A 21,838-nucleotide genomic window follows, 5' to 3' on the forward strand; every position below is an offset into this window, starting at 1 on the left:
CTGTATATTTATAAGGCTACACCTCTACGTGACCTTAGCGGGTCATACAGGGGGTATAGCCTTATAGATATGTGTGTTCATTCACTCAACATAGAGACAGCAACAGCAACTTGCCTTTCTACCAAAGGTTTTCAGGAAGGTGTAAACCAGGGGAGAGCCAAAGAAGGAGGCAATTAAAGAAATGGCTAAGGAGGTGGGTTTAAATGATGGTCCAAACCACACTAAAATGAATGTGGCAGTGGCAGGTTGTGAAATTCCAGCTCTGGGAAAACCACACACGTTGTTCGGCATGGATAAAAGCTCAAAGACACACCCAACACTGATGATTCCCCAAGTGCATCAGCCTGAGGTCCTTCATTTCTCACTGAATGTGATGACTGAGTCAATGCATGTTAATCTTTGTCAGGCTCCACTGATGAGGCAATAAACATTTCAATTGTCTCATGAAATATACTGTTTCTCTCCATAGAACCCCACACTTATTCTTTATCTACTTGAATACTTCCTCTTGTTTAAGCAAGAAATCCTCCTTTAAGTAAATTGATAACAACTCTTTCTACATCAAAGTGCAAGGTTTCTGACAGAGAATTCCTTGTTCTAACCTGCTTTCCCTTCTGTGTAAAGAGACTTTTCACAAATTTCTTTTCCAGTTATCTTAAGTGTGTCCTCTCTTGCTACTGTTTGTTGTCGAATAATCAATCATAACTTTTCATAACATTGTGTGCTTCAGTCAGGTCACATCTTCACTGTATCACGATTTAGTGAGCAGATGTCTTTCACATGTCTCTTCAAAACTGTAACCCCTCATCTCTGAAGACAGTTTTCACAAATCAACATTGGACATTGTCTGTTGCTTGTCTCTCTTTCTCGTAACTGGTGTCCGAAACAATACTCACACTCTGGCCTAACTCACTTCCTGTCCGATTTGAACATGGTTTCCTTGTTTTTGTGTTTCATGCCACTGTAAAATCATGGGTCCCAGTTCCCTTTTCCACACTTTCCCTTTTTCTGTTAACACTGTTAATGGTTTGTTACCCAGCACCAATGTCCCTCTAAACCATCATTTTATCATAGAGTCATAGAGATGTTCAACACGGAAGCAGACCCTTCACTCCAATTCGTCCATATCGACCAGATATCCTAACCTAATCTAGTCCCATTTGCCAGCTCTTGGGCCTTATCCCTCTAAACCTTTTCTATTCACATGCCCATCCAGATGCCTTTTAAATTTTGTAATTGTGGCACACCATTAGTCACAGGCCTCCAACGTGAAAAGCAACCCTCCACCATCACCCTCTGTCTTCTATGTTCAAGCCAGTTCTGTACCCAAATGTCTATATCTCCCTGTATTCCATGAGATTTAACCTTGCTAACCAGTTTACCATGAGGAACCTTGCCGAGCGTCTTACTGAAATCCATATAGATCACGCCCCCCACTCTGCCCTCATCAATCTTCTTTGTTACTCCTTGTCACTTTAAACCTATTTCCTTTCCTAAATCTTCAGGCTTACAATTGTTCACTGATTCTTCACAGTATTTATTGCAAAAGTATGCTTTATTCATAAAAAATCTTGATATACATACAGAGTTACTAAAACAGCTCTGTACAGTCTTTGCACAGAAAGAGCAACAAACATTGGACTTTGGCATTCCCTGCAGTTGCAAAAAAACCTAAGGCATTTATTACTTAGACAGGACAATGTTTACACATACATTTGAGACACCAAGAGGATATGACAGCTGAACGGACCCCCATTATATTTTAGCAGAAAGATCTTAGACAGTGGTCTTTTCCCACTGCACTTTGACAGCAGCTGCCCAAGCCTGACCCTCAGCACAGAGTCCTAGATGTCACTTATCTCCTTGATGGCATCTTCATCATCACTGAAGTTTGCCATTTCATTAGATTGCCCTTCAGCCTAAGGTGAAGGTCCCATTTATCCTCCATGTTTAAAATTGCATCCAAAATTCTGCTTTCTTTTTCAAACCAAGCGTGCATCTTTTGCATCAACAGATATGCGTATTCTTTCGCGCCTAAGAACTGAGCCTGGAACTCAGAGACCATATTTTGCTAGTTGGAGAAAGAACACAAGAAAATGAGTCTCGCCACCAATGTTGTGGTGCACATCATCCTTCTGCAGTATGTATCCTTCCTTTTTCACTTTGGTTGCTTCGTTAATTGTGTCCTTTCTTTTTTGCCATTCTGACTGAAGTGGAGTGCCAAAGCCTGGAGGGACTTAGGGTAGCTTCAGCACTACGTGTGTCTTTGAGCTTTCATCCATGTTTTACAAGGTGTGTATTGTTAAAAAAAAACACACATACATATCGTCAGGCACTTCTGTGGCTACATGTAAAAAGGATGTGGTATTGGACCTATCTAACAGAGGATCTTGAATTGACAGCTGGACCACAGTATATGTGCACTGCTCACCATCAACTGCTAATTTCCTACAAAGTACCACTCTGTACATTCAAGCATTTACAAAGGGAATCTATTTTGAGATTTTCCAAATCTATGAGTAAACACATTTGCCATAGAGCTTGGGAAGATATTTGAATGCGCTTCAAGTGCAATGCTGACTTAAAAAGTTACACATCAGAACTATTTATTGATAATTAAGCAAACAGTTAACTGCGATTTAATCAGATTCTTTACTAGTGAGTACAATCTCTAATAGCCACAGAAATGTGGATTAAAGGATTTGACACAGTCATGTTTTGATCAATGAGAAGCTAATTGTTATGTGATATTTTTTAAACAATATGTTTAACTTTTCTTATTTTTCATGGCTCCTAGCAAGGTTTTTTTTCTCTCTGTCACATTACTGAACTATTTGCACATTTTATTTTGTTTTTGTGATTTCAATTAAGAGACATTTTAATACCTATGTTGGATCAGAGTGATTCACAGCAAATAAAGATAGCACAGTTAAACAACAAACAGCTGTTCCTTTTTATCTGCTGTGTGCAGTATTGGATGATTATAAATGCCATCCTTTCTACAACAATTACAAGCAAAGCCTTGGTTCTCTAACATGTCAGTTTAAGTAAATGCACGGTAATGGAAGGAAGGTCGATCTGGAATATGCCTGGTTTGTCTTCTGCCTTGGGCCAGATCATCAGACCTCAGAATGGGTGACAGTAAGGATTGCTGCTTGATATAATCATTCTCTGGCTTAGCAGGAGAAACATTGGCCAGGGATTCCATTTCTGATTGTGATCCAACAATGCCCTTTTGGGCAATCCTCTGGGGATCAAATTGATTGTGGCAGGAACAGGCTGAACTGCGATGCGCTTAAAACTGTCCAACCGTCTGATACGCACTATCTGAATTAATCCGGGTAGGCACTCAGGTGAGGTAAAAATCAACCAGGCAAAAGTGTGATGCTGGAGATCAGAGTCGAGAGTGTGGTGCTGGAAAAGCACAGCAGGTCAGGCAGCAATCGAGGAGCAGGAGAGTTGAGGTTTCAGGCAAAAGCCCTTTATGCGACCCTTTCTTGCTGGATCATCCCTCTGGCCTTAGACTGTCCCACAGTGGGAAACATCTTTTTGGTATCTATCCTGTCAAGACTCGCCTGCTCCTCGGATGCTACCTGACCTGCTGTGCTTTTCCAGCACCACACTCTCAAAGCCTCAGTATTTTGTATGTTTCAATAAAGCCTCTCATTCTTCTATATTCCAAAGAGTTCAGGTTCAACCTTTCCACATAAGAGAGTTCCCGTACCTGAGATTAGCCTGGTAAGAGTAAAGCTTCTCTGCACTGCCTCCAGTGCTGGTATATCTTTGCTTAGGGTAGGGGCCAAGACTATTCACAGTATTCCACATTGAAGCAATTTGGTTGGCTGTGTCACTTCAGAGGACTGTCATTCTTGAACTATTGGGGTGCAACAAAATCAGTTGAAGTACTGATGAAAAATGAAACATACTATTGAAGCCTTTGATCCAACACTCTTGAAGGACTAATGTTCCTTCAACACTGCATGGCTGTTTTGATGATTCCTGCATGGTGATTAATTTGCCAACTTCATTCTTGGTATTGACTTCCTTTTCCTCTTATTCATCGCTGGCTGGGCCAGCATTTATTGCCCATCCCTAATTGCCCAGATAGTAGTTAAGAGTCAACTATGTTGCTATGGTCTAGAGTCACATGTAGGTCAGACCAAGTAAGAGTGGCAGTTTCCTTTGCTAAGCGACAAGAGTCAACCAGATGGGATTTTCCCAACAATCGACAATGGTCATCATTAGACTCTTAATTCCAGACTTTGATTTTCAGCTTCCATTCCAGAAGTCACTGTTACACATAGAGGCCTATACAGAGATAAGCAAAATTAACAGGAATGCTGCTCAGACTTAAGAATGCCAACTTCCAATGGGACTGACAATATATGCTTCATGAGCAAAGGATGCTCATGGTTTGTAAGTCGCCTCTGGTTGGTCAAGGTGATGCCAAGGAGAATATACCTGACATATCTTTGTTGAATTTTAAAAAGGCACAAGTATTTCTTTTGCCTGCAGAGGACTGGTTTCTATGTTGCATTTATGTAGCACCCATAAGCATAACAAAGCTGCATAGCTAGACCAACTGATAAATTTTGAAATGTTTGCATAATCTATTCTCTGTAGCAAATATGAACATGTCCATGCCTTACAATTTCTGTGGATGAAACGAAAACTTTCAGTGACAATGCTGACTGCTGCAGTCTCCATAGCAAAGCCTCGACCAACCAAAGTTGACTTGCCAACCAATTAGCACCCTTTTCTCCTCAAGCTGAAATTGCTACTTCCTTTGAAATTTGTCATTTTTGCATTTTTCCTGATAAGTGGATGGTGAAAAGCTTCAACAACATATCCCTCTTTCCAGTAATATTCGTGTTCTGTCATGTAAATATTAACTTACTCAAAGTGCTAAAATAGGGTGATGAAGTGATAGAGACAGCAGTGTTATACTGTAACCTTCTGCATGTTGGCACATGTAATTCTGAAAGGCAATTTAATGTACACTTTAAGATACAGTTGTATGTGTTCCTGTAAATGAATTTATTTCACAATTGTTGAGCAGCTGATTAGTGAAACATCCTAAGCAACTCTCGGGGTGGAGTGGGTGGGTGTAATACAACTTGATTCTGTAATCCTCCTCTTAAATAAAATCAGAGATTATGCCGGTCTAACTAAATCTCTTTCAGCATCCTGGGGCCTACCATTGACCAGAAACCAAACTGAACCAAACATATAAATACTGGAGCGACAAGAGCAGGTCAGAGGCTAGGAATTCTGTGGTGATTAACATAGCTCCTGAGTCCCATTGCCTGTCTATCAGGTAGGAGTGTGATGGCATACTCCTCATCTGCCTGGAAGAGTGCAGCTTCAATAACCCTCAAGAATCCTGACTCCATCCAGGAGACAGTAGCCTGCTTATCTGGTACCATATCCACCACTTTAAGAATTAATTCCCTCCATCATCAATGCACCCTAACCCTGATCATCCACAAGCAGATATGATGTGAGCATTGAATGAGGTGTAAAGTAAGTGAGCACTAAGAGAGAAAGACAAGAGCCCAGAGTTTCACCCTGGTCGAATCCATGAGATGGTGTTTGTCCCTGTTTCCTAGCAGCAGTATTACAATGAAAGTTCATGGTGTACTCCAAACTGTAACACATCGACTCTCCTGCCCCTTGGATGCTACCTGACCTGCTGTGATTTTCCAACACCCCACTTTTCGCCTCCATACTAGTCTGAAAATGCCTGATCTCAGAAGCTAAGCAGACTCAGGCCTGGTTAGTACTTGGATGGGAGACCGCCTGGGAATACCAGATGCAGTAGGCTTTTTAAAAAAAAGGGATTCTGGGTAATCCAAGATGGAAGATGGGAAAAATTTCTGGCTGTAAGAGCTGCTCCTTTTTTTGAGGTATTTTAAGTGTTGGAGGTGATTTCCTCGAATTCCAAGAGCAGCAATTACTGTTTTATATGCTGTTCTATTGTTTTGGAACTTTGGAAAAAAAAGTCAAAACAACAGCAGTTTTAAAAGGAAGAAGAGCAGACAAAGGAAGCACATAGTGAGGACAGTGCAGGAGAGAGAGAAAGAGAGAGAGAGAAAACCTGCACAGGTACTGCCTTTGCTGTTTGAATTCGTGTATCGCTGGACATCGGAGTGCGTCTGGGAAAATTAACAAACAGTGAAATTCACAACTAATCTTGGAGGAACTGTTGGGTGAAGTTCACAGCACAGAATCAGATAAGTTAATTGTTGTTTAAGTCTGTCCGAGAGAAAGGCTGCAGTAGTGGGTACAGTGGATTCTTTCTTGATTATATGTATTTGGAGATAAGTCTCTTGATTAAACTTAAAATATAAGCCATAGCTATTAATTTAACCTGTGGCAGTGTTTTGTAGAGGAATAAGACAGTGTTATTTTCTGGGTCTGTTGATTGTGAAGGAGGAAAAATGGCCTTTACAATGATATATACTTCTTGTCAGATGTGAGAGTTTAAAGAGAGTTTAAGGGTTACTGCGGATTATATCTGCCATAAATGCTGTTGGATGCGAATCTTATCAGATCAAGTGGATCGGTTGGAAAGACAAATAGAAGCGTTGAGGAATTTGCAACAGCAACAATATGTGATGGATGGCAGTTATAGGAAGGGGGGAAAGTCTCAGATACATCGATGGGTTAACTCCAGGAAGGGTAAGAGAGGTAGGCAACTACAGCAGGAGTCTTTTGTGGATATACCCATTTCAAACAGGTATGCTGTTTTGTAAAATGTAGGGGGTGATGGATTCTCAGGGGAACGTAGCACAAACAGCCAAGTTTCTGGTATTGAGACTGGCTCTAATGCAACGAGGGGTACGTCGGCTTTCAAGAGATTGGTTAAGAAAAAGAAGGAAGCATATGTCAGATACAGACAGGATAGATCGAGTGAATCCTTTGAAGAGTATAAAGAAAGTAGGAGTATACTTAAGAGGGAAATCAGGAGGGCAAAACGGGGACATGAGATAGCTTTGGCAAATAGAATTAAGGAGAATCCAAAGGGTTTTTACAAATATATTGAGGACAAAAGGGTAACTCGGGAGAGAATAGGGCCCCTCAAAGATCAGAAAGGTGGCCTTTGTGTGGAGCCACAGAAAATGGGGGAGATACTAAATGAATCTTTTGCATCAGTATTTACTGTGGAAAAGGATATGGAAGATATAGATTGTAGGGAAATAGATGGTGACATCTTGCAAAATGTCCAGATTACAGAGGAGGAAGTGCGGGATGTCTTGAAACGATTAAAGGCGGATAAATCCCCAGGACCTGATCAGGTGTACCCGAGAACTCTGTGGGAAGCCAGAGAAGTGATTGCTGGGCCTCTTCCTGAGATATTTGTATCATCGATAGTCACAGGTGAAGTGCCGGAAGACTGAAGGTTGGCAAACGTGGTGCCACTGTTTAAGAAGAGTGGTAAGGACAAGACAGGGAACTATAGACCAGTGAGCCTGACCTCGGTGGTGGGCAAGTTGTTGGAGGGAATCCTGAGGGACAGGATGTACATGTATTTGGAAAGGCAAGGACTGATTCGGGATAGTCAACATGGCTTTGTGTGTGGGAAATCATGTCCCACAAACTTGATTGAGTTTTTTGATTAAGTAACAAAGAGGATTGATGAGGGCAGAGCAGTAGATAGACAATAGACAATAGACAATATGTGCAGGAGTAGGCCATTCAGCCCTTCGAGCCTGCACCGCCATTCAATATGATCATGGCTGATCATTCCTAATCAGTATCCTCTTCCTGCCTTATCTCCATAATCCTTGATTCCAGTATCTTTGAGAGCTCTATCCAACTCTTTCTTAAATGAATATAGATGTGATCTATATGGACTTCAGTAAGGTGTTCGACAAGGTTCCCCATGGAAGACTGATTAGCAAGGTTAGGTCTCATGGAATACAGGGAGAACTAGCCATTTGGATACAGAACTGGCTCAAAGGTAGAAGACAGAGGGTGGTGGTGGAGGGTTGTTTTTCAGACTGGAGGCCTGTGACCAGTGGAGAGCCACAAGGATCAGTGCTGGGCCCTCTACTTTTTGTCATTTACATAAATGATTTGGATGTGAGCATAAGAGGTACAGTTAGTAATTTTGCAGATGACACCAAAATTGGAGGTGTAGTGGACAGCGAAGAGGGTTACAAGAGGATCTTGACCAGATGGGCCAATGGGCTGAGAAGTGGCAGATGGAGTTTAATTCAGATAAATGCGAGATGCTGCATTTTGGGAAAGCAAATCTTAGCAGGACTTATACACGTAATGGTAAGGTCCTAGGGAGTGTTGCTGAACAAAGAGACCTTGGAGTGCAGGTTCATAGCTCCTTGAAAGTGGAGTCGCAGGTAGATAGGATAGTGAAGAAGGTGTTTGGTATGCTTTCCTTTATTGGTCAGAGTATTGAGTACAGGTGTTGGGAGGTCATGTTGCGGCTGTACAGGACATTGGTTAGGCCACTGTTGGAATATTGCGTACAATTCTGGTCTCCTTCCTATTGGAAAGATGTTGTGAAACTTGAAAGGATTCAGAAAAGATTTACAAGGATGTTGCCAGGGTTGGAGGATCTGAACTACAGGGAGAGGCTGAAGGGTGACCTTATAGAGGTTTACAAAATTATGAGGGGCATGGATAGGATAAATAGACAAAGTCTTTTTCCTGGGGTCGGGGAGTCCAGAACTAGAGGGCATAGGTTTAGGGTGAGAGGGGAAAGATATAAAAGATACCTAAGGGGCAACTTTTTCACGCAGTGGGTGGTACATGTATGGAATGAGCTGCCAGAGGATGTGGTGGAGGCTGGTACAATTGCAACATTTAAGAGGCATTTGGATGGGTATATGAATAGGAAGGGTTTGGAGGGATATGGGCCGGGTGCTGGCAGGTGGGACTAAATTGGGTTGGGATATTTGGTCGGCATGGACGGGTTGGACCGACGGGTCTGTTTCCATGCTGTACATCTCTATGACTCTGACTCTCCAGCATCTGAAGTCCTCACTTTCTCTGGGTGTACAGAACTGCATTGTGAGTTGGAGATGTATCATGAGGATGCAGTGAGGTTGGTATGTGCTGATGTCAACCTCCGTGAATTAGATACACAAGGTAGCCTCTCTGACTTGCATGTCAAGAATTGTCACTATCTAGTTTCTCTCTCATGGGAATAGGAAAATGCATATCAAAGAGACAAGATTGGGTGCTAAGTGCACACAAATGAGTGCAATAGACCTCTCATCACTCACTAGCGAGATTCTCGTCTTGCTGTTCAGAACATTTTTGCAAAATCAGAATTACTCTCTTGATATCAAGAATTTTATTTCTGCCAATTTCATCACTATCCATGTCATTCGGGGGAATGGAAGGATTCCATTCATAGTCTGAGTCCACTCTTATTCCTGTGAGGAATTGTAAGCTTTGTTGATGATCATATAAATAGGAAAGAGATATTTTAACACATTAAGTCAATGGACAATTAGATTTTAATCTCAGGTCATTCACTTCGCTCTAAAAAGAATGGAACTTTCTAAAGGATGAAAGGTTAACAACAGCAGAGGTCCAAAGAAATTTGGGTTTCATGTACGTGGGACAGTAAACTCTCATGAACAGGTAGAAAGAGTAATCAAAAAGGCTAATGAAATGTCAGGGGTAAATATAGGGTAGGGGAATGGGTCTGGATAGGTTACTCTTCGGGGGGTCAGTGTGGACTTGTTTGGTAAATGGTCTGTATACATACTGTAGGGAATTTAATCTAAATGCTGTCTTTTACACTGACAGCATGAGAATATAAGGTGTGTAGAAGCTATATGAAGAGCTGGTCACCATTTTCAATGAGAAGGTGTTCTCTCACTCACAAAATTCAATGACTCAGTCAGAAATTCATTCATTGGTTGCAGTGCCATGTTTATACATGAAAGCCAACTGCTGGAGCTGTTGCCATGTGCTGTTTTATGGGTCCACGGTTTCCTTGGTCATCTATGATGGAATGTATGCCGATCAGTCATCACATTTTCCTTTGTCCCAACAACATGTGAAGCAACGATAATTCTTCCGTGAACTGTTTGAATGCTTACTGCTCTTCGGCTCTGAAATAATTTATGAGTATCTCCTGCATCAGGTCTATCCATCCCGCAGTGTGCAAGTATCCCAAAATCCATCAATCCCCATGGCTTAGATAGAGCTTCCTGTGAAGAAAGAAAAGGTGCTGGAACTGGCAAATTTAAATAATTATTCATCTTAATCCCCAGTTCTTGTGATTTTTAAAATTTATTGACAGGATGAAGGCATCACTGTCTAATCTAGTATTTATTGCCCATCCCTAGTCATCCTTGAGAAGGTGATGGTCAACTGCCTTCTTGAACCACTACAGTCCATTCTACCTTAGATATGTGTGGAGATATCAGCAGGTTCTATGTATAAGCAGTAGTTTTACTGACAATACCTTTAAAATGTCTACTCTTGTGCTTATAGCTATTACTTCAATTTAGTTTCTCCTTCTTTGTAATGACATCCAGGCTTAATTAATGGCACAAAGAACAGAGAGCACATGCCACACACAAATATCAAATATCAAAAAAATTGACAGCTGCACTTTTTATCCAGTTACTTAAATAGAGACAGCAAAGGATTATGTGTTCAATGAACTCAGATTAATAAAAGAAGTTACTGTTGCAACTTGATTGAAAATAAAACCACTGAGAAACTTTAAGAAGTGAAGATTAAGATGGCTTTCAAAATCAAACAATAGCAAATAATTTATGGAATTAATGTTGGCATGTCTGAAGTTCTGTCCATTCTAATTTATCATAAAGAGAAGATATGGTAAAGCAATAACTAAGCCCGAGAGTGTGGTGCAGCAGAAATAAAAACAGGTTAGGTGAATTGGCCATGCTAAATTGCCATTAGTGTTAGGTGAAGTGTTAAATGTAGGGGAATGGGTCTGGGTGGGTTTCGCTTCGGCGGGTCGGTGTGGACTTGTTGGGCCGAAGGGCCTGTTTCTGCACTGTCAGTAATTTAATTTAATCTAAAACATGCTGGAGAATCTCAGCAGGTCTGGCAACATCTGTGCCGAGAGAAACAGAGTTAATGTTTCAAGTCCAATATGATTCTTCTTCTGATTTCAGTAGTGCAATGGACCTGAATTGACATCAAACATACTATTAAAAAGCCATCATTTATAGAAACAACATATTTCATGAATTTACTGGTAGAAAACTACTCAGGAATGGGGAAAGAGGGGTGTCTCATTTCAATGACTTGAAATCTCAAAGATGGCTGAATATTTGCATCATTATACATTTTACATGTTGGTGTCTTTCAAGAAGAGACAATCTATCTGTAATGCCCCACCAGGAACAAAAACACTGAAGGAATATGAATGCGGGTAATTTACTTGCCCAGTCTGCCCAAAGTATCCAGACAATCACTTGGTTACTCAAAACGTGGAGCTGCTGGTGTTGGACTGGGGTGGACAAGTTAAAAATCACATGACACCCAGTTACAGTCCAACAGGTTTATTTGGAAGCACTAGCTTTCGGAGCACTGCTCCTTCATTGGGTAACTGTGGAGCAGGATATTAAGACACAGAATTTACAGCAAAAAGTTATAATATCAGGCAACTGAAACGATATATTAAACAAACCTCGATTGCTGATAAGTCTTTAATCTTTTCAGGTTTCAGTTCACTAATATGTAAATCCCAGAACTTCTTTTAAGCCATATTCTCGAGATAACTTAAGGTTAGTACTTCCAAATAAAACTGTTGGTCTATAACCAGGTGTTGTGCAATATTTAACTCTGGTTACTCAACTAAGTGGAGACAAGTCATGAGAAGTGATCACATGGAGAACAGGACTCTGGTTGTGAATGGAACTTGTCCAGACATTATGCAATGATGTAAGCGAGAATGCATTTGGGAGTCCACCATACCACAACTATATTTAGTATAACTGTCCATTGGACAGAAAGAGCCAAGTGACAAGTCAGCTCTTTAATGTTTAGAAAACCGTCTTTCTGTAAAAGCCAATGATGTGCCTCTGAAACAAAATTTCTGTCTGAGTCTTGTTATGGACCAGACCAGACCAGAACTTCCGGATGAGGGGCTTATGCCTGAAACATTGATTCTCCTGCTCCTCGGAAGGTGCCTGACCTGCTGTGCTTTTCCAGCACCACAGTCTCAACATCGATCTCCAGCATCTGCAGTCCTCATTTTCTCCAATGCGAGCATAAGAGGTACAGTTAGTAAGTTTGCAGATGACACCAAAATTGGAGATATAGTGGACAGCGAAGAGGGTTACCTCAGATTACAACAGGATCTGGACCAGATGGGCCAATGGGCTGAGAAGTGGCAAATGGAGTTTAATTCAGATAAATGCGAAGTGCTGCATTTTGTGAAAGCAAATCTTAGCAGGACTTATACACTTAATGGTAAGGTCCTAGGGAGTGTTGCTGAAAAAAAAGACCTTGAAGTGCAGGTTCATAACTCCTTGAAAGTGAACTCACAGGTAGATAGGATAGTGAAGAAGGCGTTTGGTATGCTTTCCTTTATTGGTCAGAGTATTGAGTACAGGAATTGGGAGGTCATGTTGCAGCTGTACAAGACATTGGTTAGGCCACTGTTGGAATATTGCATGCAATTCTGGTCTCCTTCCTATTGGAAAGATGTTGTGAAACTTGAAAGGGTTCAGAAAAGATTTACAAGGATGTTGCCAGGGTTGGAGGATTTGAGCTATAGGGAGAGGCTGAACAGACTGGGGCTGTTTTCCCTGGAGTGTTGGAGGCTGAGGGGTGACCTTATAGAGGTTTACAAAATTATGAGGGGCATGGATATGGTAAATTGGCAAAGTCTTTTCCCTGGGGTCAGGGAGTCCAGAACTAGAGGGCATAGGTTTAGGGTGAGAGGGGAAAGATATAAAAGAGACCTAAGGGACAACATTTTCATGCAGAGGGTGGTATGTGTATGGAATGAGCTGCCAGAGGAAGTGGTGGAGGCTGGTACAACTGCAACATTTAAGAGGCATTTGGATGGGTATATGAATAGGAAGGGTTTGGAGGGATATGACCAGGTGCTGGCAGGTGGGACTAGATTGGGTTGGGATATCTGGTCGGCATGGACGGGTTGGACTGAAGGGTCTGTTTCCATGCTGTATGTCTCTATGACTCTATGACTCTCTAAGTATATTGTGGAGATAATACAGACCCTAACTTTTATATATATTTTTTTAAAAAGGCAAATATAAAGCACAGTGTTCCAGATATTGGTCCGTTACTTTAGTTTCTATAACACAGTTAAAGTACAACAAAAAGACAAATTAGAATTACCTTACTCTATTGAAATACCTAACAAGATAATGGACTATTTAACCACTAATCATCAACTGTTAGAATATAATCAGCATCCCATAAACACACTCGTGGCAAAGGCAATTCAGCAACACAACTATTATTCTCAAGTGCAGCCACCATCCCATCCAATAGAAAGAAATGCCAAAGAAACCTGTCCTTTTTAATTTTTAAGTGCAAGCCTCTCTGTCTAAGGCTTCACTGTAGCAGCAGAGAACTCCAGCTTTTCGCTCCAGCAGCCAGCCAAACCCATTCACTAACTGAAAGGCAAAGTTAACGTCCTCTGTGTCTGTGCGAACCTGACCCTACCCACTCTTGATTCTGTTGTCTTATATAAAAAATACACCCAGGGAGAACTCCAAGAGGTTTACCAACTGCCTGTCTGAAGGAGACATTTCAGCATCACTGTGACAACCCCGCTCTGGAAGAGTTACAGGACAGAACATATCTCTTAGAGACACAGTATTGTCACAGTCTCCCACTCTCTCCATCTGTGCATCCATTCCCTGTCCGCAGTTCCTGACTATTGGCATGCTCCAGACAGAGAGATTGTTGAAGAACTCATTCCAGCAGCTGCTGTCTCTCAAAGAACAGATTAAACATACACCGACATTTTTAAACCACCTTGATGGTGAACCAAAAGAACATTCTGGATTCAACCAAGTCATCAGCCGAAACAAACTATATCAGTTTAACTTCTATTGGACTTCAGATTTATCTCTTAAGTGACTTTGTCCTCTATTTTTGTACAGGCAAACCCAAGTGTATATGTAGCATTTTTATTTGGGACCAGGTTAAGTTCAATAAATGCAACCCTCTTTTTCTTGTTGTAAAACACAGGGAGCCATGTCTGATTGTGTCCCTTACAGTCACAGCACAGAAACAGTTCAGTGCTCGTATAGTTGACAAGCTTAGAATCCCTACATTCAGCCCATTGAGTCATTACTGACCCTCCAAAGAGTATCCCGCCCAGATCCACCCTTTGACCCTATCCCTGTAACCCTGCATTTCCCACAGCTAATCCAGTTGTCCTTTGACTTTATGGGCAATTTAGCATGGTCAATCTACCAAGTATGCACATCATTGGACTGTGGGAGGAAACCGGAGCGCCTGGAGGAAACCCGCACAGTCACGGAGAGAATGTGCAAACTCCACACAGACAGTTGCCTGAAGCTGGAATCAAACCCGGGTTTCTAGTGCTATGAGGCAGCAGTGCTGACCACTGAGCCACCGTGCCAACCTCTGAGTCACAGTGCCACCCATCTTTTTAAAGTATATTCTTTTTAGATATAGCTTGTTACATTCAAATGAGGACTTTGGCAAAGAGGTAAGCCATTCTATTCCTCCTCACCTGGTTGCGACAGTATATTCACTCACCTTGAAGTTAGTACATTCTGTCCCCTACATTAAGTGTCCAGCTTAATGCAATACAGGAACTGATAAAGATCATTGATCTTAAATCCTGACACCTGACCTTTCATTTCCATCCTTTTGCTTCCCAGTCGAATCCACTTGCCCTCCCCAATTCAGGGGCCATTTTGCTATTTTGAAATAAAACTTATTCAGTTTTATTTTCTTGTTGCCAACCTCCTAATATTTAACTAGAATGACTAATGTTTGAACTTTTTGCTATCATAGACAAGATGACAAGACCAATTGTTTCAATGCCCTTAATAGTCACAGAAATGTTATTTGGATATTCTCAAAGCCTTATTCCAAGGAAAACAAATCAATTATTCCTCCTTCTCTTGAGACTCCAATGTTAGCTCCACTCACAGAAGGTCATAAAGACAAACAACTCAAAATACAAACCTACATTTTTGTAGCCCTTCAGGGAATTGAATCAAACCAGGATATTTCACAAGAGCATTGTCAGAATAAGTATAACATACCGTCATAGAGATGCACATCACAGAAACAGACCCTTCGGTCCAACCATCCATGCTGACCAGACATCCCAAAGTAATCTAGTCTCATTTGCTAGCATTTGGCTCATATCCCTCTAAATCCTTCTTATTCATATACCCATCCAGGTGCCTTTTAAATATTGTCATTGTATCGAGTCACATAAGCTGTAGTTGAGCAAATGTTCTGTCAATGAGGTGGGTTTTAAGCAACATCTTAAAGGAGGAAAGAGGGAGAAAGAGAAAGAGGCAGTCAGAAGTAGTTAGGGAGAGATTCCCAAGACTTAGAGCCGCAGAAGGCACTGTCCCCAGTCTGGAGTGACTAAAACTAGGGATGTGCAAACCACACAGATATCTGAGTGTCATTGGACTGAAGCACACAGATATAGGGAGGAAAGGTAACGGGAGAAATTTGAAAATAAGGATAGTGTTTTAAAACCAAGGTGAAGCTTAACTTGGAATAAAATAAATAATAAAATAGAGAATAGATGTGAAAGTTTCTCAGCGAGTTCAAAGGTTGGTGATGTTGCATTCTTATGAGATCAGCCATGAACCGGTTCGAGAGGCTGAATTGCCTACTCCTGTGCTTACATTTTATGTCACAAAGTTATCACACTCATGCTGCATTGGTAATTAATATTGATGAAATTTATATGAAAATCCCAAACATGTTTTCTTAAATGAACTGATAACTCACAGTTGCAGAGTGACATGTGTGTCCATCTTTAGTCTAGCTACTTAGACTCCTCGGTGGCTTCTGATCATGTAGTGTCATCGTGGTCCTTGACTCATCAGTATGCTCAGCTTATAAAGCAATCACACCACAGATGACAGGGGGACCCCCACCACAAACTCCAATTATGCCAACAGAGTAAATCAAAGTAGTGTTGAAGTGGAATTCTGAAGCTTGTCAGCTGAAATATATTGACTTGGATTTTGCTTCTTAAGAATCATCTGAGACATGGTAACTAATTATGTATAACCCGTTTTGTAACTCTGCGCTTGATATGTAACAATTTAGATATGGCACTGGATGCCTTCCAGTGTGACAGAAAGTTTGTACACAACTTTTCAGGATCAAGAAATTAGTTATACATTTGTGCCGGCTTATATAATAATTCTGGGCTATTTGCCTGCCAAAATCTTTTGCTTATGGGGCTCATAAGTCAAACAGACATCAAGCAAAACTATAGGTTAGCAGCTCCAGGGCAGAAAATTGGAGTCAAAGAGAAAGCAAATTCAGCGCTGCAGCTGTTTCCATTTTTAATTCCTGTTGCAACTTTCAAAGTCTCTACAATCAGCTCTTTCACCGAAGCCAAGGCAGAAGAATCCTCAATGGATCGAAGACCATAAAACTTTTACATTATTAACGTTGTAACAGCCCTCGCTGTGTGTGAATCAGCATCTTGGCAGTTTCAATTTGCTGCAGCTCATGAGGGAGTGTCTCCTAGTGCACTGATTGCACATATAACAGTCTGCTTTCAGAAGAATGGATACAAACATGTTCTTTGTTTTGTTATGCACTCCAATATATTGGTGTCGACAAAAAAGGAGTCATCTGTTTCCAAGAAGGAAGTTCTTGACCAGGGAAAAAGTTGGCACCAGTATGTGAGAGGAGCAGGTTTCCATGATTACTGAAGAGAATAAGAAAGAGGCAGCTTGTCTCCTTTGCGAGCAGTTCGGCTTCAGAGGCCACATGTTGTTTGCTAACACAGACCTGCTAGGGCTGTGAAGGTTACACAGGCTTAGAAAGATTGGTAGAATTGTTCAGGCCAAGGACAAGCTACACAGTCTTGTCATTATCACCAGAGAGGTTTACATTGTAGTAAATTCTGTTTTTTTTCACTGTTGATTCTCTTTTTTCAAAAAGAATGTCTAATTGCTTCCAGCATCTCCACATCACTTATTAGAAAGGTGGGTGAAGGGCTACTTATATAAAATTAAACTCACTGAGAACATAGTGGGGAGTATTATGTGCATCCTTGGCTCCACAATATAGGAAGCATACTGGAGCAAATGGGATAATACAGTACAGATTCACAAGGATACCTTATGGCATCAGAAAATATAAATACAAAAATATACATTTAAAAATGTGCATAGTGGAGATTACAGGGTAAGATACAAGACACAGAACCAGAAATTAGGCTATTCAACCCATTGGGTCTGCTCCACCATTCAATCATGGCTGATAGGTTTTTCAACCCCAATTTCCTGCTTTCTCCCCATAACCTTTGATCCCCTTGGCAATCAAGAGCTTATCCATCTCTGTTTTAAATATACTCAATGAGCTTGCCTCCAGGTAATTTGATGGACGTGTTTGAAGTGAGGCAAGAATAGATCAGAATAGTCTTTCCTTAAGATTAAGTAATCTAGAACAAGGGACTGTATATTAATTGTAAGCGATTTAGGACAGAGGTGTGGAGTTTTCTTTGCCAGGTACCAGAGATGCTGACTGAAGAAAAGATTATGCAAAATTTAAGAATTGGTTCGATGGCTGGCTAAAGGAAGACAGTAAAAATGCATTAGAACATGGCAGTCAAAGGTCTACAACTTTTAAAAATTCATTCACAGGACTTGGGTGCCCATTCCTAACTGCCCAGAGGATAGTTAAGAGTCAACCACATTGCTGCAAATCTGGCATCACATGTAGGCCAGACCAGGTAAGGATGGCAGTTTCCTTCCCTATGGGACATTCATGAATAAGATGGATATTTTCTGACAATGGATTCATTGTTGTCATTCCAGACTTTTTTTATGCATTGAATTCAAATTCCACCATCGGCCACAGTGGGATTTGAACCCAGGTCTCTGGGACATGACTGGGTCTTTGGATTAACAACCAGCAATCATACCACTAGGTCATCACCTCCCTTGTGGGGAAGGTAAGCCCCAGCATGGTGTGATTGGGCTGAACAACTGATTTCCATGCTGTCTTTATAACATATTTCCAACTCTGTGAAAGAAGACTTGTACACACAGAAGGCCTTCCATGAACATAGGACATTAAAGTGCACAAGATGGGACATCCAGGAAAATGGCACTCATGCCTTCCGTATCATTTTTCTGCTCCTTTGACAAAACTTTACCACTGAAATCTTCAGTTCAACCACTGTGCGCTAAAATCCTACAGTGAGAACCAAGCTTCCATTCCAGAGGCATGTGTGCTACCACTGAGCCAGGCTCTCATGACCAATGAGCCCCTAAATCTGTTTACTTTGACAGCAAATTCCAAACCCACAACCTCTACCACCCGGAAGGACAAGGGAAGCAGATGCATGGGGCATCACCACATTCGTATTCTCCCGTGAGCCACATGTGAGGTATATCACTGTTCTGTCAAAAACAAAAGCTCTCCTCTAAACAGTCCAGTGTATGCACCCACACTCTCTAGGCTGCAGCAGTTCACCACCGTCTTCTGAAAGACCTTAAAACACAGGAGCAGAATTTGGATTTTGTGTTAGAAGAATGATTTAATCTCTGGATTTCAGTCTCAGTCCTGTATCACTACTGGATTAATGTTGCTCAGAGATGAACCATTAATATTGTGATGTTGGCAAAACCCTCAAATCACCAAGTGGCTTGGATTTTCCAAAGGTTTTAAAACTATTAAGAATACACTCACAGTTTGCACAGAGTAAATGGGCCATGTTCTTTTCATTTCCTTGGATCTCAGTAACATCCAAATTGAACTCAACTGGGAACTAAATATTAGCATAAATGTGCCATTAATGATCCCAACTTCCTCTTACCCTGCTCCGGTATGGACTCCTTAATGGATGCATGTTCAAGTACAAGTTGTGAAAATGTCATAGCAATCTTTCATCAGTAGTGTGCTCCCATCAAGTTGCTGGTTGGTAGAATTATGTATTTGCCTTAGTTTGAGCTTTGACAACAGCTTGTTAAAGGCAGGATTGTTGAATTGTTTGTGAAGCCTGGTGGGATGGGTCTCAAATGATGTATTGCACTTCAGCAGGAAATCATTAGTGATCATGAGTTTGATCCCTTCATAAGGCATTTCCTCTCAGCCCACCTCTCAAATAAACTGAATTAGATTTATCATCACATATACTCACATGAGGACCATGAAAAGTTTACAAGTTGCCACTTATGGTCCCATCTTAAGTACAAAGGCACCCAGGTGCAGAATCTTAGGAGCAAAGCAGAAGAATAAATTGTCAAATGAGTTCCGCCACCAAGCAAAAATAACATAAAAACAAAAGAAAGCAAAAATATTGCGGGTGTTGGAAATCTGAAATAAAGACAGAAAGTGTTGGAGAAACTCAGAAGTCTTGCAGCATCTGCAGAGAGAGAAACAGAGTTAGCAGAGTTCTTAAGAAGAATCATATTGGACTCATAAAGTTAACTTTGTTTCTCTCTCCACAGATACTGCGAGCTTCTCCAGCACCCTCTCTGCTTTTATTTCTCATGAAATTGAGTCCTGGCTTCTTTGAGACAAGAGGCTGAGTCTTATTGTTTGGCCCCAACATCGATATTACTCTGCACCAACTTTACTCTGCATCAATTTTACTCAACTGTATCAATGAATACAATCAGATTACAACTTAACTACCAATGTCAAGTTTCATCTATTCTGCTGATTATGTTGGAAATACAGACAACAAATCCAACAAAAAGCCAGAATGTAGAGGTAACAGACTTGCTGAAGGAGAAGGTGGAAATCCACTTTGCTTCAGTTTTGCATTCCAAACTTGTCATCCAATTTACACCCCATGGAGAGCAAATTTGACACAGGGAAATTGTGTGAAATTGTGTGATGTACTGTCTGCCTCCTGTTTAACTACCTTTCCTGGCTTCAGTTATTGTTGGTGTCAAAATGAACCCCTCCCTCCCCCATGCCACAAAGTTTATGCCAGTTTGAAGTTGAAATTGCTTTGCACTGATACTAAACTTACAGTGCAGATTTCAAAGTTGTCCAGTGACAAACCGAAGATATTGAAGTTGAAACCAACCCTATTCTTGGCTGGGACACCCATTCACGTGCATTGCCCAGCAAGTTTGTCACTGGAGAACTTGGGAGTGATTGATGTTAATTTGATGCAGTAAATTGGAACAAACAAGTCTATGCCTGGAACTAATATCTCACCTCAATGAGTGCAGGAATTCAGCAATACAAGTAACATTGAAAATTACTTCTGCCCCCACCCCTACCCCACCCCCTTGAAGGCTGTAGCTGAAGCTTCTGTAAGATTCTAACTACATCCACCCTGTATCATGTGTGAATCAATCAAGATTGCCCACTGATTTACCAAGGGGGTATCACAGCCTATGGCATCCCACCCTCATCTGACAACCATAGCCATACATTTTCCTGCATTGCTGTGTTCAGGATGTAGAGGTGCCGGTGTTGGACTGGGATGGATAAAGTTAAAAATCACACAACTATAACCTAGTGTTGTGTGATTTTTAACTGGGTTCTGGATGAGGATTTACACTGCTTTTCTCCCTTGCCTGGCTCAGTTACACTGCAGTGGGCTTGCCTGCCTTCATCTGAGGTTAGCTATCTCAGCACAGTCTGTGGAACAAAGTGAGAATCTTGCTGGACTTGAGGCTACACTGCATTACCAAGTGGCACATTCTTCCAATGTGCACCAGCAGACTGTGAAAGCAATTCTCTGTTTATAATGTTATGGTACACTAGGATCTTTTGAGATTTCTTTCAGCATAACGCCTGGATCAGCAAGCTCAAACAGAATTAGAAAATTTTGTGTAGGCATGATGGAAAAAGCTTGGTGAGGGTCAATGTGTATCAAAGCTACCAGAAGGATGTGGATACAGACTTGGAGAGAGTACAGAAATGGTTTACCAGGATGTTGCCTGGTACAGGGGAGTTTAGCAATGAAGAAAGGTTAGTTAGACTGGGTTTATTTTCATTGGAACGCAGGAGGTTGAGGGGCAACATGATAGAAGTTTATAAGATTGTGAATGACATGGATAGATTGGAAAGTATGGGGCTTTTTTCCAGAGTGGACAGGTCAATTACTAGGGGACACAGGTTCAAGGTGCAGGAGGGGAAGTTGAAAAGAGTTGCGTGAGGCCAGTTTTTCACACAAAAGGTGGTGAGTACCTAGAACGCGCTGCCTGAGGAGGTGGTGGAAGCAAACACAATAACAGCATTCAAGAAGCACCTGGATGAACACATGAATAAGAAGGGAATAAAGGGATACAGATCCTGTAAGTGAAGACAGTTTTAGTATGGAAGGGCAAAATGTGCATCTCCCACTTCCTCTGGCAGCTCATTCCACGTACGAACCATCCACTGTGTGAAAATGTTGCCCCTCAAGTTATTTTCAAATTTTTCTCCTCTCGCCTTAAAAAATGCCCCCTTGTTTTGAACTACCCCGTCCTAAGGAAAAAAAACCCTTTGCTAGTCACCTTATCTATGCTCCTCATGATTTTATAAATCGTGATAAAGTGACCCCTTAACCTCCCACACTCCAGGGAAAAATGTCCCAGCCTATCTTTATAACTCAAACCCTCCAATCCTTACAACATCCTGGTAAATCTTTTCTGAACTCTCTCCAATTTAATGATATCCTTCCGATAGCAGGGTGACCAGAACTGTATAC

At 41.3% G+C, this 21,838-nt stretch overlaps 1 protein-coding gene across 4 annotated transcripts in view; it reads right to left on the reverse strand.

Moving 5' to 3' along the window:
* The window catches only part of foxa2 (forkhead box A2), a 90,312-nt gene that overhangs the window by 32,361 nt on the left and 36,113 nt on the right, over window positions 1–21,838 (reverse strand). Inside the window, exon 3 of one of the 4 annotated variants that reach the window (XM_087991625.1) lies at window positions 9,687–10,187. The exons of 2 other annotated variants lie outside the window; for them this stretch is intronic. In XM_087991625.1, coding sequence (XP_087847751.1) covers window positions 10,174–10,187 — 14 coding nt within the window. In that variant the 3' untranslated portion in view covers window positions 9,687–10,173. Of the gene's footprint in view, window positions 1–9,686; window positions 10,188–19,354; window positions 19,399–21,838 lie in introns of those variants that run through there. One more of the 4 variants, XM_087991624.1, reaches the window with a different exon arrangement.

The sequence above is a fragment of the Chiloscyllium plagiosum genome, unplaced genomic scaffold (assembly GCF_037043375.1).
Source record: "Chiloscyllium plagiosum isolate Xiang-an unplaced genomic scaffold, Cpla_swu_hap1 HiC_scaffold_10, whole genome shotgun sequence".
Lineage (NCBI taxonomy): Eukaryota > Metazoa > Chordata > Chondrichthyes > Orectolobiformes > Hemiscylliidae > Chiloscyllium > Chiloscyllium plagiosum.